Source organism: Acinonyx jubatus, chromosome A2 (genome assembly GCF_027475565.1).
Source record: "Acinonyx jubatus isolate Ajub_Pintada_27869175 chromosome A2, VMU_Ajub_asm_v1.0, whole genome shotgun sequence".
Taxonomy (NCBI): domain Eukaryota; kingdom Metazoa; phylum Chordata; class Mammalia; order Carnivora; family Felidae; genus Acinonyx; species Acinonyx jubatus.
Window position 1 is genome coordinate 6,603,277 of NC_069383.1, and position 21,328 is coordinate 6,624,604.

The 21,328-nt window shown below is 42.5% G+C and overlaps 1 protein-coding gene across 7 annotated transcripts in view; it reads right to left on the reverse strand.

Annotated features, from left to right (window-relative positions):
* Nucleotides 1–2,090: 2,090 nt before the first annotated feature.
* The window catches only part of LOC106986850 (GTPase IMAP family member 7-like), a 78,457-nt gene continuing 59,219 nt past the window's right edge, over nt 2,091–21,328 (reverse strand). For 3 of the 7 annotated variants that reach the window (XM_053217889.1, XM_053217891.1, XM_053217890.1), the window contains exon 2: nt 2,091–3,530. In XM_053217889.1, coding sequence (XP_053073864.1) covers nt 2,641–3,530 — 890 coding nt within the window. In that variant the 3' untranslated portion in view covers nt 2,091–2,640. Of the gene's footprint in view, nt 3,531–8,963; nt 9,058–9,489; nt 9,630–17,120; nt 17,143–19,176; nt 19,202–21,328 lie in introns of those variants that run through there. The other 4 variants (XM_053217895.1, XM_053217896.1, XM_053217892.1 and 1 more) reach the window with 4 other exon arrangements.

Here is a 21,328-nt window from a genome sequence, read left to right on the forward strand (position 1 = left end):
CCCAAGCCTTTCACATAACCTTCGGACGCAGATTTCAAGTTAAAGCGGGTCGTTTATATTGGACCCTACCTTTGACATCTGATATTCAACTTGTCACAAACCTAACTGAACGCTGTTGCTCCTGACTCTACCCTTCCCGTGAAAATCTTACCTGTCACCCTGAACTTTCCTGTTTGTGAATAGAAGCATGATCATCATACCCATCACCCACATGGACACATCCTACACATCCTTCACAGTAGACTTCACACCTACATCCTTCCTCAGGTCTTCTTCTATAAATTCTTGTTTAAATTCCCCATCATGAGTCATGACTATCACATATTTCAACAACAGGGATCATGCACACATTAAACGCTGGAAATACCACAGTTTTCAGCACTGAAATAGAACCATCTTCAGGGAAAACTGGGACATAAAATATGTTAAGAGAAGTGAGTGAGCAATATTTCAATTGTCAAGTGAAGAGATAATGATTTATTTGATTTACTTGTTTTTCTCTGGGTATGTGTTACCTTCCAAAATAGAACCTAAGGTTGGGAAAAAAGAAGTTAGCTCATGTAAGCTGCACATTCAAACAGCCCTCACACAGGTTAATTGTATTAAGAATGCTTCTGCATATCTCTGAGAGAAATATCTTTTAAACGGTTCTGAAATGAAAAAAGTCAGGAGAGAGCATGAATACTTTGCTCTCTAGAAATACCATCACACAGATGAGTCACTTACAAGGAAGTACTTTTGAACATAAGAAGTGCATGATGCCAAAGAGTACTTTGGTCTCACTTTGTCATTTGACACATGTTTTCTCAGGAGAGGATTTTTCTTCCGTGTTGCTTTTACTGCGTTCTGACTACTGGTGATGAATCTTAGAATGAGCAGGTATTTAGAATCTTAGTTTTCCAGACTTAATCTCTAATCCATCTCCTGAAAATTCACTGATATGGTAAATACTCTCAGTCATGTTCACAGACAAAACAAAGGACGAATAAAAATTCTAATAATTTGGATTTGGGATGTCTGCAATCCTTGTGAGTGACTGACAGTCACCCATCTAACTTTGAAATTTCTCTATTATTTTAGCAAGACAGAACCTTTCATCTACTTACTGCAAATGTCACAGCATGGAAGGCTAAGGAGAGATTTTTCTGGTGTCAGAAAACAAGCACTAGAGGGAATGTAAAACCATCAACAACAATAAAGATGCTCTGAAAGAGAACTGCGTACCATAAGATTTATCAATCAGGTTCTCACAGGAAAAATATAGTCTGCTCTCATTAGGTAATTGGAGAAAGTTTAGAGAAGGGGCCTCTTATACACTGTGGACACAGGAAATTTAGAAAACACGGGGACATTGATAGTATCGATAAGAAAATTGAGTCCCACCTGAAGGGGTGAACAAAGACTGGAATGCAGAGGAAGAGTTGGGTAGAAAGGCCACGAAGGGAAGAGCTGTGACCTTTGGTGTAGGACTGCAGTTAATCAGAGATGGCCCTACAGAGATAGAGGTGGGAGAATGGATACCCCAGCCTTGCTTTTCTACTTCCACAGGGCCTCTGACTTGGACTTCCCATTGGCCAGCCAGGCAGAAGTCAGAGAGCAAGAGACCCCACCGATGTAGTGCAACTAGATCAGCCTCAGGGGGCGAAGAGCTAGGGTGAAGTGTGATTCTGCAGAGGCAAATGAAAACTATGTGGCCCAGATGGGATGTTTCAGATACAATTGGAGACATTTTAAGTTAGGATGGTCCCTAAAACAGAAAAGAGAGAAACACAATAATAGAATCCTGTGACTTTCAGATCTTCATGAAACACAGAACAATCTTTCCAGAGAAACCCAATACCTCCCTAAAAAGTACTTGTGACCATGCAGTGCAACGACACATGTGACCAGTGGTTCAGACACTTAACATGTGCAGGATTTCTGATTTGAATTTTCCTGAGTCTTTGAACTCTATATGCCATTGCCTGATTATGCCAACTTTGTGTGAAGAGGGACAGGTGGGAAGGGGAGGCACTGGGGATTGAGAGCTGGGAAGAGGCTTCATTCTGGTTAGTTCTTGCTGCATAACAAACCATTCGGAAGCTCAGTGGTTAAAAACAAAAACCATCATTTATTTGTTCTCATAAAGCTGCCATTTGGGCAGGACTCAGTGGGAATGGATCATCTTTGCTTTCTGCAACTTCGCCTGAGATGTCGGGGCAGCTGCAGGGCCTGCTTCTGTGTTGCCTCATTTGCATGGCGGGCAAGTTTTGTGAGTCACAAATGAAAGGTGAGCTGGGAAGTGGGCCAGTGACTTCAAGCCCTCTGCATGGGGGCCTCTCAAGAGGCAGCCTGGGCTTTCTCACAACATGACAGTCAAGTTCCAAGGGCAAGAACCCCAAGAGGGCAAGGAAGCATTGCCCACATGTAACCTTAGAGTCACAAGGTGTTGCTTCAACCATCTGCTATTAATTGAAACGGTCCCAGATCTGCCCAGTTCCAAGGTAGAGGACACAGGCCCCGCAACTCAGTGGCAGGAGTAACAGGGTCAGGTTATAGGAAGAATAAGTAGAAGCTACTGTCACAGCTGTCTATGGAAACTACAATCTACCACTATTGCAAATCATCGTAAATTCAAAAGAAAAAATGAAATGGACTTTACTACCAAAACATATGCCATATTTGTGAAAGCACCCTCCTAATCCCATCTAAAACATGTTCAAATATGCCCTTCTCAGCTTCTTCCCTGATATTTTTTAATTGTTCATCATAAATCCTCTTTAACCATTTTATTTTTTCCTCCCGTTCTTCCTGTGATTTATGAGCATATTCCTTTTCTACTAGTTTAATTTCATTATTTAATTGATCAGTGTAGATCTTCCTCAGGACTTCTGCCTGTTGCTTCAGCCTCTTCTCTGTGTCCTCGTAAATGGCATCAGTAAAGTAATCCCCTCCGTTGCTCTGCACCATCTCCTCTATCAGCTCCACCAGCTCCTGCACTTGAGATTCCTTCTCAGCCTCTGAGGCTCTGTTGTTGAAGGCACAGCAGCGGTTCCCACACTCGCTGATGATGTTTCTTAGCTTCACATCTGCATCTGCTAAGAAGTCACTCAGGCTCTGCCCCTCCAAGTTATCTTTGCGAGTGAACAACATGATCATGTGCCTCAAGGCTGGCTTCCCAAAGACATACTTGATCAATGCCACGGTCTTCTGCTCTTCCTCCGTGTAGCGGCCCAGCTGGAGGACCAAGACGATGGCATGGGGCCCAGGGCAGGAGTAGAGGACACACCGGCTGATTTCCCTGCACGTCGTATCCAGGGTCTCCTTGGTGTCAAAGAGCCCTGGGGTGTCAACAACAACAAGTTTCCTCCCCTTCCATTCCTTGGATGATTTTTGACACTTGGGAGTGACAGCATTGGGAGCAACTCTAGCCTCAAAGACTCTACTCCCCAGGATGGTGTTGGCCGTTGCGCTCTTCCCACTTCCAGTTTTCCCCACCAAAACAATCCTCAGAGTGTTGTCCTGAGGGTCTTCCATGTCACTACCAGTGGCTGTGGGGTGGAAAAAAGAGATGGAGAAGGAAAAGAGTCAACGAAGGTAAGTGGAAACCATCACGTTCCTCTTATCTCCTTTGTGTTTCTCCATGAAAACCTGCAGTAGTGTACTGTCCATGTTGGTCCCATAAAGACAAAAAGATGAAACAACTCACTCACCATGGAAGAAACAATAAAGTAGTTAAAGAGTTCCCCTACAAAGAGTACCAGGCCCAGATGGTTTCATGGGGATCTCACTTAACCTTTCTTAAACTATTCCTGATGACTTAAAACAGAAGGAAATCTTTCCTGTTCATTCTATGCCACAAGTATGATATTGATCCCAAAGTTTACCAAAGATTTCACCAATAAATAAAGCTACAGACATGTCTCTTTGTGAATACTAATGCAAAAATCCCAAATAACTTGTCAGACACTAAAAAGTAATAGCCCATAATTAAATGTGATTCATTTCAGAAATAGTAGGGTGGTTCAATATGAGAAAATGGATTGTTACAATACATCCTCTTTAGTAGAGTTAAGAAGAAAAGTACTTTGATGTAGAACAGACATTTCCCCAAATTCAACGCTGTTTTAACAGATACTTCTTTAATGTGATTTTATAGAAATATAAATTTTAACAAATTTGTCACCATTTTTTCTCTGTAGCTAATATAGTTGAGTATAATCTTCATTTGGATGAATGAAGAAAGAAAATTAGCCTGTAGAGTCAAAAAAGAGAAGAACGATGAGGGAGGGCCATATCTACGAGATAGTAAAATATTTTACCCCCTATAATTAAGGCAGTATGACGTGTGTGTGAACAGAGACAGAACGGAAAACAAAAACAGACAATTCAGAGTTAGACCAAATTGGTCTACTATATTCATGAGTATCCAGTGCAATTGTATTACGTTACATTTATCGTCTGTAAGACAGCCTCTCACAGCAATGGGGAGAAAGATGGACTAATAACCAGCATTAGGATAACTACAAAACCACACAGAAAAAGACAAAACTGCACCCACATCTTCATGCCATTCACATGCTAAATACATTAGAAACATAATACTAAAAATCAATCCACATAAATACTAGAAGAAACTCAGACCAATCTTTTGTAACCTAGGGGCGGGGCAACTCTTTCTAAGATTTGAAAGATTGTAAGGAAAAGGATTCATACATCTGACTACATAAAGACCTAAAAGACAATGGGAGACAACGAACATCACAGACAATTAAAATACGAATGTCAGACTATATCAAAGAGGGTGAATTCTCCTCTTATACAAAGAATACCTAAAAGTAGAGAGACAAATATCCAACAGCTCGATAGAAAATGGAGCAAGACATAGGAATAAACAGTTCAAAGAAATAAAAGAAATGCCAATGCTCCTCAACTATGTAAAAATATATGAACACTCACTTAAAGTAGAGAAAAATCCAATATAGGAAAAGAAAATAACTAAATATAGTAAATTAAAATTACACTGAGATACTATTTCTCCACTTATGGATTTGGCAAAAATCAAAAAATTTGCTGCTATAATCAGTCAGTAAAGTTTTAGAGGAAACAGATTCTCTTCTCCATGGCTAATGAAATTGAAAAACAGTCTAAAACCTACTGAGGAGAAATTGGCAATATCGTACAAATTACATATACATTTATTTTTGGATTCTGAGTCCCAATTTTAGGATTTATGCCTGTAGTGGTCAAGGGCAGATCACACCTAAAGGTGCAATGTTGGCATATTATTTTATTTTTATTTTTTTACATTTATTTATTTTGGAGAAACAGAGTGAGACAAAGCGTGACCGGGGGAGGGGCAGAGAGAAGGAGACACAGAATCTGAAGCAGTTTCCAGGCTCCCAACAAGCAGTTAGCACAGAGCCTGAAGCTGGGCTCCAACCGACGAACTGTGAGATCATGACCTGAGCGAAGTCGGACGCTCAACCCACTGAGACACCCAGGCGCCCCGGCATACTGACTATTTTAAATAAAAGTTACTTAAGATACAACCTATGTGGGAAGATTACTAAGACCCTCTTCTGCCCCCCTGCAAGCAGGAAACAAATCTCCCATGTAAAAGGTCCCCTTCCCGTCCAGGAGGTAAAGAGACACTCTCATGACAAGGGATGGGAGATTTAGAGCCAAGAAGACTGTATAAACAGCCCACTACTTTCTACTAATTTACTACCCCAGCCCAAATTCTCTTTAGAATTCCTCCCTAACAGATGCTCCCAAAGTTAAGTTTTCCATGTTTTGTCAATCCCTCACAGATCCATCATCTCTTTGCCTAAAAAGTATAAAAACTGCCTGCCTTGGTCATTTCTCTTGGTCTTAGTTTCATTACTGAGCATTTGTGCACACTGCTTTTTTTTCTGTTGTTAATCTGCCTCAAGTGAATGTAATTCTTAGTGCAGCTGGAAGACCTTGAAGGGTAGAGGAAGAAGTTCCCCTTCCTTTTATCCCAGAGGTACACTGACGAAACCACAGGAAAAGATAAGGCATATGTTTATTCTCTGCATCACTATTTGTAATAATTAAAGACCAAAAATCTACCAAAAGCTCACCAGTAGGAGTCTGGTTGAATAAACCAAGGTACATACACACAGAGATGTACTATCCAACTGTAGAAAGGAATAAGAAATACCTCTGTATGCCGGGATTCACAGATCTCCAGGATATTTCATAAAGCAAAAAAAAAAAAAAAAAAGGCAAAGTGAAGAAAATAATATTTAGTTTACTGTATTTCTCTAATGGGGAGGAACATGAACTGTAGGTACAAAATACAACATATACTTCATGCACATGAAAAAGCAATGGCACATCATCAACCGTCACCAAAGAAGTTACTGACACAGGGATGGGAGGAATAAGGCGGGGGACAGGGTAGAAGCTGGAAACTACTTTGAATATACTTCGATTTCATAGATTTGTCTTGAAAGCATGTACTTCCTTCTTTTTGAGAGTTCGAATTACACCTCTTTTCCTTTATGAAAGACCTACATGTGTACCTGCTGCTGCTGGCTGACATAAATTCAAAGAGGATTTTTCATTTGTACAAAAAAAAGCTGAACACGAATACAGCGTTCCGCATTTGTTTTACAGCCAGTTGAGCTAATGGAGAGGCCAAGTGGGCCGTTGTCCACGCCAGCTGCCAATCACCTTCCCCAGGAACCTCACACAGGGGTTCACCATCCAGTCACCAGTCTGTGAGCCAGATGAGCGCGTGGGCTTTCTCTCAATTGAATGTGTGCATCTGTTAACAAGTTGTGTCTAAAAGTATCAGAAACACATAAGGGAGGTTATTTGGGGGAGATCTGGGAATGCGCACCCTTTTTCCATGTACATTGATGGTAATTGCTTCTTTCCTTTATGTCATTTTGTTTCATAAAAGATTTCATAGGAACGTTCTGCTTGTGGATAGTGAGAAACATCTGTAAATAGCTTACATAATTATAAACAAAAACTATGTTTTCAGATAACTAGTAAAAATCAAAAGCAAATGAAATACATAGTATTTGGTGTAATAGACAAACCACACAAAGAATTGGTCCAAGAAACTTGAAAATGCAGTTGCTTCATTGGCTAATGTCCTAATGGGATATAGTGTAAGGCCAAATAGGGGGGAAAAACGTCAAGAAAATCTTAAATTGCTTTCAGGAATCCTGTCCTATACTTAGCTTTTTGTGCACATGTGTAGTTTTGAAGCCCAAGGACAAGCCCAGTGGCAATGAACACCCTTAGCGCCCATACTGTGCCCTTCAAATGCCATTCATTTCCCACTAAAAACATTAAGAATCTTAGGAGAACGTACCAATTCCAGATCTGGGCCAAGAAATGTGCAAGTGGATCCTACACTATCTAGTCATACTAGAAAGTGAGGATTCTATCAAAAACTACTCAGACTGTGGGACGCCTGGCTAGCTCTGTCAATACAGCATGCATCTCTTGATCCCACGTTCATGAGTTCTAGCTCCACATTGGGTGCAGAGATCACTTTAAAAAAAAAATGTTTGGATGTTACCGAAAGGACTACAGAGCCAACTTGAAGAGGCTGACTGGACAGAGATGGGATAATTTGAGTACCAATGAGAATAATAATTTCAATGGATTAAAATTCATCAAATATGTTGAAGTTCATGAATTCATAACAATACCATGATCACAAAAGAAGTGAAGTGTTCTCTTTGGGGTATGCTAGGAAATGATGTCATCAGTCTGAACATGGACAAAAAAGAATCAAGCATTCCTTTTGTCTTATTAACTACACCTTATGGAAATGAAAGTATGATTCAGGGGAACTTTCTTTTTAAAGGATTATGCCATGCAATAAATGAAGAAAGAATGATAGAATTATAATATTATATTTTGTGACCGTTAATGAAACAAAGTTACTCTAGGCTATCATTACTGTCTGCTGCATTACAGAAAGAGACAGAAGAATATATAAGGTGCCTTCTGATGGACGTTTACAACTGCACCTATGAAATATTGCCACCCAACTAACCAGGCAAGCCTTAATCTGATCAAGCCTCTCCTTAAATTTAAACTTATACAAAACACTGAAACTAGAAGAACATGTCATATGACGTCTTGAGGATTTCATGAGCAAAAAGTACACTGTCCAATTCTCTTGGAAAAAGGACCAACCATTTCTTAACCAAAAACATTTTACAAAAAGAAACAGAAAGGTGAAAACTTATTTATCAAATTAAATTTAAGAGATATGAAAGAATCAAAATTTATTAACCATATTTGGAGCTGATTTCAATTTTAAATTCTAGGAGATGATCTGGGAATTGGAATACACCTGGTAATTTTTTAAAAATTCTAATTGTTTTTTGAACTCTGATTATGGTATATTTTAATGACCTTTATCTTCCAGACATACATATGTAAGTAATTACTGATAAAGTGATAAAATTTTTAGTATTCTAGTAATTTAATACTTTTTAGTATTCTAAAGTTTAAAGTGTATGTATGTATGTATGTATTTAATCTCTACACCGAGCATGAGGCTCAAACTCACAGCCCTGAGATCAAGAGTCCCATACTCTTCCCACTGAGCCACATAGGCGCCCCCACTCTGATTTTTGAAATGAGATTGATGTGGCTCAGAAATGCTGAGAAAGTTGCCCAAGGTCACTGCGCTAATGGGCTTTGGGCAGAGAAGGGATCCAATGCAAAGTATGTCTGACCCACACTCATGCATAACCCTTACACGCTCTGATCTCTTCTTCGTTCCTTCTCAGGTCCTTGATTCTACATTTCTGTTTACATTGGATCAGAAATAGATCATGGGAGGCCAGGGGAGGTACTTCACTCTCTGTCCAGAAATGTGAACTGGTAGCAACCCTGAAATTAAGGAAGGCAACCAAAGGGCTTCACGCACATTTGTTTTCTATAGAATAGCTCATTCTCTCCCCATGGCATCCCTTCCTTACCTCCTCTGTTATACTGTAGATCACACCATTTCTCTCTTACATGTTGGAAAGGACACAGCCAGCTGAATTCTAGACTTCCTGTGCCAATTGTGACCTGGGTATCCCGGGGAATTTGATAAAACCACATGCACACCGTCTGGGATTCAGATTTTCTTTCAGGAAAAAGAGGGATTTGGACAGACTTCTCTCTAAATTGCCTTCCAGGTCTAAAGACCTGCCTTGAGGACACTAGTTTCCCACTAAGGGAAATGTATGGGGTGTCAGGCAGCACTCACTCTGTCATGACAAAAACTGATGGAAGATATGCTGTTCAGCAAGTTTGTCCTGCTAAATAGGAGACGTGTGGACATGGGGCAATCAATCTCCTTACTCCCACTCTTCCTCCCCCCGGGACCCCTATGGCAGCATCCTTTTTGCTGGGCTACTGGCACGACACTTGGTCCCCTCTCAGACCAGAACCCACACCCATGCACACCCCTATGTCCTGCTGCCCCTCACAGCGCCATTGCTCTGAGGCCAGGCTCACCTTCTTTTGAAGGAGCTGAGTTCCCCATTGTTCTCCAAAGAACCTGTTTGAGCTGCTGCTTTTGCTTTCACTTGAGGAAAATGTGTTTGCACCCTTCAAACCTCTGAGGCAGGAAGCTCAGATTGGGTGGAGCTAGTGAAGGAACTATTTGGCTTTAAAGAGACAGAAATATTGCCCTATAATTGGAGGAGTGCGTTATTTTACCAAGGTGTAAGCTTTTTCTCCATGTGCCTGCTCTCACACCAAATTTTCCAAACCTATTTTTGTTGCTTGGGGTTATACTGGTGGATCCCAAAGGCCCTTATTACGTGACACAAATCATGCACACAGAGCCAGGCATGGTGTTGGATCATCTTCCCTGCATGACGTGGGAGACTCTGGCGTGATTCTGGGAAGAAGAAACTCAAATACATGGCTACATGTGTCCAAATTTAGAGCCTGGGATACTTCCCAGTGATTGTATCATATGGGTTTTCATGATAGTCTTTCATGAAGGTCTCAAGTTACTCATTAAAAATTTACCAGCCTTCAGGTACAAAGCCAAGAGTCTAAAGCATTGGGAGCCAAGAGAAAAAAAGGAAGATGTGGCCTGGAAAAAGTCGTCCAATGACCATACACCTTCTCTGGTTTTCTTCATATGGTTCTTTCAAGCCTCAAAGTGTGCATGACCTGACAAGAAAAGATGCACCCAGGGAGGAGATCAAACTTTCCCCTACAACCTTCCTACTTTCCTCTACCCCAGACCCAGGCACAGGTAGATTTTCCCAGATTTAGCCAGTGCATCCATTCCAACCTGCTCTGGAAACTTTGAGATGATAGGCAGATGGTCAAACCTCTCATGGTTGACCAGCTGTTCCAATTGTCTCTTGCATCATCATAAAATAATAAGGTTTTTGATTATACATTTTTGTTCACTACATTGAGACATGGGATTAGTTGATGCTCACACTTGAAGGTGGGTACTAAGAGAACTAAATGTGGCAGGAAGTAGTGGACAATGGGGTGGCAACCCATAGATGGAAGCAGCTGGATTTGGAAATTATTGTATTAATACTATATTATTGGTCCATATCATTAGACCAGTTATTGGTGCTAATGACTTGGAGGGCCCCAGGTAACTGTTTTCCAACTTGCAATAAAGACGCAGACTAGGACCAGCTATGTAATTTGCAAAGTCTGGCACAAAAGGAATATGCCAGGCCCTTTGTCAAAAACAAAAAAGAAAATTAAGAATTTCAAGATGACATCAATAGAACAGTAAATCCTTCTAAGTACAGGGCCCTGTGCAACGGCACGGGTCACATACCCATGAACTTGGTCTTGATGAGGCTACATTCATAAAAGTCTAGAGGAGAGCTAGAACCATATGTCCTCCCCAAAATATCTCTACCATTTCCTAGTTTCATTTCAAGCTACATATTCCTTGAGTGAAACTTGTCCTTGGATGTTTTCATGGTCAGCTAATTGCTTCTCCAGGTATTATGCTCAGGTACGCTGTTAAGTTCCCTAGAGGGAACAGGAGACTAGTTGACACAGAATCCATGGATGCCACAAGAAATCAGATGCGGGTCTCAAATGGTAACAGCCTTGTGATCCTTGGTCAAAAAGGAGCATGTGGCCCCCATCAGTCCCATCCTGAGCCCTAAGTTAGGAGTGATCTCCTTCTACAAGATTCTGCATAGAAGCAGTGTAGCCCCATATCTGTATTGTTCACTTAGCCACACTCCTGATCATTGAGGGCTTCCTTCCACTTGCACCTATGCTGTGAGCCACAGGCCTCTCCACCGCTTGTCTCCTCCTGCAACCCTGGAAACACAACTTTCCACCCAGGATCTTGCTCCTTCCACATAGTCAGAAGCAGAGAGATAAATGTGGACAAAGCCACAGCTACCTTTTTTATGTTTTCCTTTGATTCTTTCCATTTCACACACACACAGAAATGTGGATATAATGAATTTTCAAAAGGTGTGGCGTCATTAAGAGACATTCTTTGAATTCTATAGGAGTCTTCTTGTGGGGCTCAGGGTGTTTTCTGCTGCTCAGATCTAGATAATCTCAAAGCTCAACTTATTAAAATAGTGCAGAAATACTAACTGTAGTTTAAAAGAATCGTTTCCCCATTGTCCTGTTTCTTCTACATATCGTCTTTGGAACCTTGGTGGATCCGTTTCCTATTGCCTCCATAACAAATTCCCAAAACATTAGTAGCTGAAAACAATATACACTTCATCTTCTACAGTTATGGAAGATAAGAGCATGGAATTAGTCTTATGGAGATAAAATCAAGGTCCTGCAAGGTCCAACAAGAAATCTTGTTCAAGTCCAAAATCAAGGTCCAACAAGAAAGCTTGTTCTTTCTGGAGCCTCCAGGAGAGAATCCATCCCTTGCCTCTTACATCTTCTAGAAGCTGCCAGCTGTCCTGGGCTTGTGGCCACATCACACCAATCTCTGCTGCCTTCATCAGATTGCCTTCTGGCCTCTCGTTAGAAGGACCTTTCTGATTACATCTGGGGCCCACCCAGATAATCCGGAATAATCTCCCCATCTCAAAGTCATTAACTTAATCACATCTGCAAAGGTGCCAGTGGAATAAGGTAACATTCACAGGCTCTGGGGATTAGAGTGTGGCCATCCTTCAGGGGCCACCATTCAGTCTGCCACATTTGGGTGAGTTAACCTCTCTGCAACTCACTCCCCTAATCTTTAAAATGGAATACTTACTTCAGACGGTCATTGTGAAACCAGATAAATTTGTAGACATGAAGTGGTACTCAAACCATAGTGATCAATAGGTATTAGTTAGAAGTAGTAATAGAACCCTCTATGCTAGTCTCATAGATTACCCTTCTAAGGCTCACCTACACATCAGAGATGCTGTCTTAATCAGCTTGCACAACCATAATACCAAGCCTGGGAGCAAGAACAACAGGAATTCATCTCACAGTTCTGCAGCCTGGGCAGCCCAAGCCCAATGTGCCAGCCAACTTGCTTCCTTGGGGAAGGCTCACCTCCTAATTTGCGGATGGAGCCGTCTCACTGTGTCCATATTGAAGGAGTGAGGAAGCAACTCTCTGCTTTCTCTTGTTACAAGGGCACTAATCCCATCAAGAGGACCCCAGATTCATGAACTCATGGAAACCCACTTACCTTTCCATAAATATCATCATGTTGGGGGTTAGGGATTCTGGAGCCTTCTCTCTTGGTGCCAAATAAAACTAGTCACTTCTACTTTGTATCAACCTCTTTTAAGTGGATATCACTCAAGGTTTCCTGGTTTCTCCCCACTCACTCCACCCCCAAAGGGCACTGCATGAAAAGGAAGACTCAGCGCCTCCACAGCCTGTCTACCAGGAGAAAGGATCTGGATTATCTATACCCCTGCACTCACATGTCTTCAATGAAATTGTCTTCTGGCTCCTCGGATGTGCAAGAAGAGCTGCCTCTTGCAGGCTCATGGCAGCCGTGTCACAAAAGAGATATAGGTGTTACGTGTGACAGTGCACTTGGGGCTGAATCCCTCAGAGGAAACATTGACCAAACCCTCATGAAATAAGGACCATGCCCCCCAAAGAGCCTCTTACTTTCTTCCACCATGTTATATTCTGTTATGAACCACAACCTTTCAGTCCTGTTCTCAAACAGGTCTCTGCTTCCTCATAAGGCTTCTCTGAAGAACTGCCAAAAGTGACCACTCAGAATTTGTGCCTTCACCAGAGGGTCACAGTCTTGCAGCTTCAGGGGAAAAACTGTAGGACATGCTCTGAACTACTGTTGCCTCAAAGAGACTCTTCAGAGCAGGTTTCCAAGATGGCAGCACTGACTCAATGCTCAGACTCTGCCAGTGAGCAAAGCCACGACTACTGGGACTCTCAGTCTGGAAGCATATGTACCTCATGAAATCAGACAACTGTCTCAAGATCCAGCAGAGTGAGAAGTAATACATAGGACTGAGTGAACGGATTCAAGATGTGCCATTGTGGTTATTTGTTTGGAATATTGATGGCATTCTGTTTGATGTTCTACTTGTAAGGCTATGTGTGGAAACCTAATTGCTTTCTCTTTAAATGAATTAGTAGACTGTGTGTTTGTAAACCCACAACAACCATCTTTAAACATTACCTCATCTTCACCTACCCTCAAAATTGAGAAACAATTGCTTCTATTGAGTTTCATTCAATTTCATCATGATAGAACCATTTGCATAGGTTTAATAAAATTCTGTCCTCTTGTTTACAAAGATACCATTGGAAAAAACGATTCTGTAGCAAGGCCATATGTACAGGGTGATATCTGAGAGTGATTGTTGTTTCATCAAAGACCATCAGACCACTGCTAAGGAGCAATTGTTGGTGTTGCATGTGGAGCTAATATCTCCAAAACCTTCATAAGAAAACTAATATGATTTCTGGCTTCCAGGATCCCAATCTGGGAGAAAGGAAGTCCACTCCCAGGTAGTCCAGAAACCCAGGCAAATTTTGGAGACCTCGGGAAGAGGGAAATTCACTGAGATTTATGGGTACAGCATGCAAAGATTACTGGAGAAAGTGTTTGGGCCTTGGTTTCCTACTCCTAGGATAGAAGAATGGCAGGGGCTTTGAAAAGTCTGATTCAAAATTCATTTTGAAAATTTCCAAAAGCAGTTTATCCTTTGGAATTGATAGTTACTTAATATGATTAGGCTCTAGATTTCCCCAAAAAACTCAAGGAGGCTTTTCCAGTTAATTAAGATTCTTGCTGCATCTGTATAAATAATCAGGCCATGCATAGTAAAAACAATCTTCTAGGATCAACAATACTTGTTGGAGACTGTTTATGATCACAAAGTAGAGAACGCTATGAAAATGATCCAAAACTTAGAAATAGGCAAGAGAGATTACTGGAGTATTCTCTTCTGGGTGGTACTGTGCTTGATGATCAGCTGTGATGTTTTACAACACTTTAAGGACAGAGAGAATTTTTGCACATCTCTGCGTTGGAGATACTCAGCGAATTTTCTGTCTGGTGGAATATACAACTCAAAAATTACATGTTACTACTCTCTTGAACACATCAACCCTTGATTTTAAATGAACATTGTGTTTCTGTTTGTTTGTGTTTTTTGTTTTATTCTTTGCTTATTTGTTTGTTTTTAACTAGGTTTCACACCCAGCATGGAGCCCAAACTCAACACCCTAAGGTCAAGGCCTGAACTGAGATCAAGAGTCAGACGCTTAACTGATTGAGCCACCCAAAGGAACTTTGAACCAATTATAGAATCAAACTGGTTCTCTAGTTAAGCCATGAGTTGAGCCAAATCTTTGATGTGTTTATACTTGACCGGGAGTCATGAGTTTGCTTTTTTTGAAAACTGCAGATAGGAAAGACAGGCAGAAATAGCATGATCCAAGCCTTGGGGTGGAAATAACACTGGACACAGGCAGAGAACAGCTAACAATTTAGAGTGCAGGAATCATTACCAGCCTTTACTGAGGGCCTACTGTGTCCCAGGCACTGACCTCCATATCATTATCACCTTCGTTCCTTACAAAAGTATAAAATGGATATTAATGGGAACAATGATATCTAGAAGAATCTCATTCTTGGAAGAGGAGTTGAGACTGATTATAATGACTGTTGAATACCAGGCCAAGGAATGTGGATTCTAAGCCCTAGGCAGTAGAAGATTTCCAAGAAGCAGAGACCTAAGAAAACTATCCCAATGGGCTTAACCTGGTAACTGCAACGAGGACTGGAGAGGAAGAGATCACGGGTACTGTACCCTCACACTGCACACACTGTCCCTCTCTTACCATCCATCCTAGGTTGAATTGTGTCCTCCTAAAGAAGTGCTAACCCCTGGTACCTGAGAATGTGACCTACTTTGGAGCACGGTCTCTGTGATGTCATGTCATGAAGTTAAGGTTGAGCCCTACTCCAATGCCTGGAATCGTTTCATTCACAGTGAGGGAAGTTTACACACAGATACACACAGAGAGCACCATGTGACAAAAGAGGCAGAGATTGGAGTGAAGCACCTAGAAGGCAAAGAACAAAGCATGAAAGCCAGCACCAGAAGATTAGAAGCAGCAAAGAAGGATCCTTCCCCAGAGCCTTCATGGAGAGTATGGCCCTGGGAACGTCTCGGTTTGGCACTTGTAGCCTGTGCCAGTGAGACAGTAGCCATAACAATGAGACAGTAAGTTTCTGCTCTTTAAGCAACAGTTTGTGGTCATTTGTTACAGCAGCTCCTGGGGGAACTAATATAGATTTTAAGGACAAGAAGTAGGGTCCTGCTCTGGTAATTACCTAAAATGTAGGAGTCGTTTTGAAATTGAGTAATGCATGGAGGCTCGAAGAATTCTGAGGTACATGATGAAAAGAAAGGCCTAAGAGGATGTCGGTGGTAGGTCAGCATCCAGGTCACTTTCTGGTGAGGTCCCAGAGAGAGGTGGGGACCATGCTGCTGGATATTGGAGGGATGATGGCACTTGCTATAAAATGGCAGGGGGCAGGGGGCAGGGAAGTGGGCTAAACTGAGGTGGGCTGCTGGGTGGAGAGTAGACCATGTAAGTGATGAACTTGAATATTTAGCTGAGGAGAATTCCGAGAACAGTGTGGAAGGTGCGGCCTGGTTTCTCCTTGCTGCTTCTAATGAAATGCGTGAGGAAGGAGAGTGGTGACCTATCTGCCAGCCAAGGAGCACCAAGATGGCCAGCTGCCAGCAGAGCCCGGGAAGAAGCAAGTAAATTCCCCCCCTCAAGGCTTCAGAGAGCGCACACCTCTGCTGGCATCTTGACTTTGGACTCCAGGAGCTACCACACAATCCATGTCTCAGCTGTTTCAACTGGAGTTTGGATGACCTGTCGTGCAGTGCTAGGCATCCAGTATGTCCCCTCCACCTTGCCCCTGCCTGCTTTCTTGTCCCATCCTCTGAGAAACTCAAAGGTCTCCCCTTCTGTGGCACGGTGTGAAGAGGGCAAATCTTCTAGACTACATTCTTCCTCATTCCCGCCACATTTCTGGCCCAGTTGGACCCCCGGTCTCCCTGATGAGAGAGAGCTTGGGGCTTTCTCAGAACTTAGATTTCAGTGCTCTGGAGAATTTTCTTTTTGGAAACAATTATACAACACCAAAACAAAACCTAACAATTGTTTCTTTTAAAGAGACACACAGGAATTTAAGGCCTGGGAGCGTGGTTAAGGCCTCCTGAAATCTGAAGGCAAACAGGCAGACTGTCAGGGCACCATGAGCTGGGGGGTCAGAGGTAAAAGCAGGCCCTGGTCCCAGCAGCAACAATCAATCCCTCGCTCTTACAGAATACCAACAGAGCACAAAAGGACTATTTTCTCTTAATCAGCAAAAATGTCTCCTTAATATATAAAAATCATTCAGAGGAAAAGTGTGTGTGCCTGATTCTGCAATGATCAAGATCTATGGCTTGGAGAAAACCCAAACACAAACAGACCCAAAAAACCACAATCCCCATGTGCCCCAGTATCTTTATGGATAAGAAGTCCTAGATTGTCTCAATACAATGCCTCCTACAGAACAGCATCATGCGAGACTATCCGGGCATCTCCCAATGAGGAGGAATCCCAAGACTCTCCCCCCACCCCCGGCATGATTCATGAGCCTGGGCTCACATACCCACACAACCTCTCAGGTGTTGGTTGGCTGTAGGTATAAATCTCCAGCTGGAACAGGGGCCTGTGGCCCCCAAATGGAGACCCTGAGGAAGGCCGAGTCCCAAGACTCCTAGCTGGAGGACCCAGGTGTGAATACGAGTATGGAACTTCTTTCCCCAGGGCTTTGGCATCCCTGGGCCATCAGAGTAATGGACACTTACAGATGGTTATGGACATCACCTTTATTTACCAGCCAGCACCAACAGCCATGAACACAAGAAGGAAAGGCACAGGCATGTTTCACCCCGAGTTCTCTGCTACTCTCCACACACACAGCATCCTTCCTCACTCATCCGGCTAGACTTTCCAGTGCCACACCTCCAAACCCCACAGCCTTTCCTTGGATGGCCCCTGGATTCTTAGCCATTCCTCAGTACCAACGGTGGAAGAGGCGGTTTGGGAGAAAGGGGGTCAGGGAAAGAACTCACAGGCTGCCAGGACCAGCTGACAGCATTCAGTGATCTGCCCTCTCTGGGATTTAGAACAAAGTTGGCACGGTTTCTGCTGTTACCTTCGTTTCTTTCTTTTGGTTTCAAGTTGACATCTTTTATTGCTTCACTCACATCTTTGTGGAGTGTCTCGAGTGCTTTATTACAAATGATAAACACGGTAAGTAAATCTTTAACGAGGGATAAAGGAAAGACTTATATTTATGGCACCATATCACAGCACAGTTTTTTCTGTTATTGTTTCCCACAGTCCCTTCCATTTTCAAGAAATGGGTAACAGGGTGATTTCTCGTAAATTCACTCACGCATAGAAAAACATACATCTTACTTCAGCCCGAGCAATTTCCTGCCTCAATTCTCCCAAGTCTGTCTTCCTCATCAGGCCACAAAGGCAAGGTCACAGATTCATGTCTTCTCATTTATGGCTGCTCTTGTGCTCAAAAGGGTGTGGGGCAGGAAGGCGGGGCCAAGGAGGAACCCCACCATGGAGGTCTCACTGGACTCTGCACAGGTAGCTTTTCCCATCTCTCCTCAGGCTAGTGCTGGCCTGAGGATGAGGTGGACGTCTTCCTGGGAATCTCCCACCAGGGCCTGTTCAAAGCAAGCACAGCAGCTAGATCTTTTGACCCTGACGTGGGCTGAACAAGTCAGTTCTGCTCTTTATTAGAACAGGTGCACACGGATACTGCTATCTTCCAAAATTTTGACCAATTTTTCTACCGGTTGTTTGTTCATTGAATGATTGATTGATTGATTAAAGTTTGTTTATTAATTTTGAGAGAGAACGTGAGGAGGGGAGGGACAGATAAAGAGGGAGAGAGAGGATCCCAAGTAGACTCCCTGCCAGCACAGAACCCGGCACAGGGCTTGATTCAAGAACCATGAGATCATCGTCCTGAGGTGAAACCATGAGTTGGATGTTCAACCAAATGAGCCCCCCAGGCCCCCCTAACTTTTAAAAATTTTTTCACTCAAAACATAAATAACTAACAAACAGCCGAGCAGCCTTATTATTTCGACTATTATTTATTTATCAGGAAGATATAGAACGTGAAAGTTGCACTGAAATGACTCATGTCCAAGCTGTGAAAGAATATAAACAACTCTTTGGAAATACAGGGAGAGACCAGCGTCTCTCTCACCCTCTCCAAGTTCACCATATCTGCAGTTAGTAGGACAGCGGGACTCCATATAAAGACGGCTGTCGGTAGGACAGTGGTAACTGCTACCTGGCTCCCTTTTGGCGCTGTTTCGTTTAACTATAATAAGACACCACAAGGGGAAGACAAAACGAGGCAAACTCCAGGCAGCCAGCAGGAAGGAAGAAGGGGAGGGTTGGCAATGTGGCCAGAGTTTGACCCAAAACTAGGACAGCTTCCATATGTCCTGGAGGAACCCTACAGACCTAGTACTGGTGGGACAGCCATAAGTGGTGCAACATATATATTTTTAAAAATATATTAAAGTCTCTTAAAGTTGTTCTAAGATCATTCAGCAAAAGAAGAAAGACTATTTCAAAAAAAAAAAAAGGTCTACTAAATAGTAGTAAGAACAGTGAGTCTGTGACGTTTACCATAAGCTGCTTCCTCCCTTCCAACACACACTCAGCTCCTCTGGAAGGAAACTGCCTTCTGGGAGGTGTGGCCAAAGGTGGGGCTCCCTGTCCCCTCAGCCTTCCAGCAAGAGGACGGTATCTTGGGAGGAATCAGCTGGAGGTCAGTAGGTTTAACCGCCGGGTATAGTATGGACAGACAGAGTGGTTAGGGAAAGACGCACAGAGTGGGCCTAAGACAACTGTCACCTCCAGGGACTGTGCAGGCCCAGGCTGCACCCTCTCAGGAGAGACACCAGAGGTTTCACCCTGCAGGGGAAGCAGACTTCACCAGGAGAGTCCAGCCAAACACACAAACCCCCTGCACAAAGTTGCAGTGAAGCGACCAGAGCAGATATCCTTGTCTTATCTCTGATCACAGGGGCAAAGCTCTCAGCCTTTCATCAAGTATGGTACCAGTGGTGGGAGTTTTCACACTGATTTCCTTCAGTTCTTCCAACATGCTTAGAATTGCTCTTTGGAAGCCGTCTTTGAATCCAACATCCAGGGCCTCTGCCAGGCAATTCCTGTGGCCTGAGTTCTTCCAGTATATCGGTCACACCTTCCTGTTTCGTTGTACATCTTACAGTTCTGTTTAAAACTGGGCATTTTAGGTAACATCGTGTAGTGAATCTGGATACTGATTCCCTTTCTGCCTTTCTAGGCCTTGATTTGCTGCTGTCTGTGTGTCCATAAGAATACAGAAATTGCTTTTTGAAACAACAAAATAGAAATTCTGCAGCGGAAAAGTATGACTGAAATGAAAATTTTACTAGTGGAGCTCAACGATACATTTGAATGGCTACAACAAAGATTCAGTGAATTTGAAGATGTAATAGTTATAAACACACATGAACTTCACAATTGAGCTCCAAAACACAGGAAGCAAAAAATAACGGGCGTCAAAGAGAAATAGACAATTCAACAACAAGCTGTAGACTTCAATGTCCACGCTGACAAACGTGTTCCAGAGCTAATCAGAAGGTCAAAACAGAAACAGAAGATGTGACCCACAGATAAACAACTAGACCTAACACTAGAGCACCTTACCCAAAGAAGTTGATTATGCATTCTGTTCAGGTACACAGAGAACCTTCTCCTAAATATGACCAATAGGCCATAAAATGGGCCTCAATAAATCTAAGAGACTTGAAATCCTAGAGAATAACAGGGGGTAAGCTCCTTTACATCAGTCTTCGCAATAATTTTTTGGATTTGACCACAAAAGCAAAGGCAGCGACAGATAAAATGAACAAGTGAGATTACATCCAACTAATACGCTTCTGCCTGGCAAAGGAAACCATCAACAATACAAAAAGGCAGCCCGCTGAATGGGAGAAAGTATTTGCAAATCATATATTTGGTAAAGGGTTAATACCCAAAATACATAAAGAACTCATATAATTAATAGCAAAACCCGAGCAATTTATTTAAAAAGGACAGAGGAACCAAACAGGCATTTTCCCAAAGAGGACATCCAGGTGGCACATAGGTGCATGGAGATGTGCTCAGTATCACCATCATCAGGGGAAACGCAAATCAAAACCACAATGAGGTATCGCCTCACACCTGTTAGAATGACTATCATCAAGAAGACAAGAGGTAACAAGTGTTAGGGAAGATGTGGAGAAAAGGGAAGCCTTGTGCACTATGCACGGGATGCAAAATGGTGCAGCCACTGTGGAAAACAGTATGGACGGTCCTCCAAAAATTAGAGGTAGCATTACATTTGATCCGGCAATCCCACTTCTGGGTATTTATCCAAAGGAAATGAAAGCAAGATCTCAAAGAAAGATCTGCACTCACAAGCTCCCTACAGCATTGCTCACAATACCCAAGATGTGGAAGCAACCTAAGGGTCCATCAATGGGTGTATATATATATAGTTCTGTGAAAAGAAAGAGGAATATCTTGTCATTTGCAACAACAGGGTCGAACTTGAGGGCATTATCGTAAGCGAAACATGTCGAACATAGAAAAACAAATACTGTATGATATCACTTTTATGTGGAATTTTAAAGCGCCAAACTGATAGAAATGGAGAGTAGAACGGTGGTGACCAGGGGCTGGGGGATGGGGGGGTGGGGAGACATTGGTCAAAGAGTACAAAGTTCCAGTTATAAGATGATTAAGT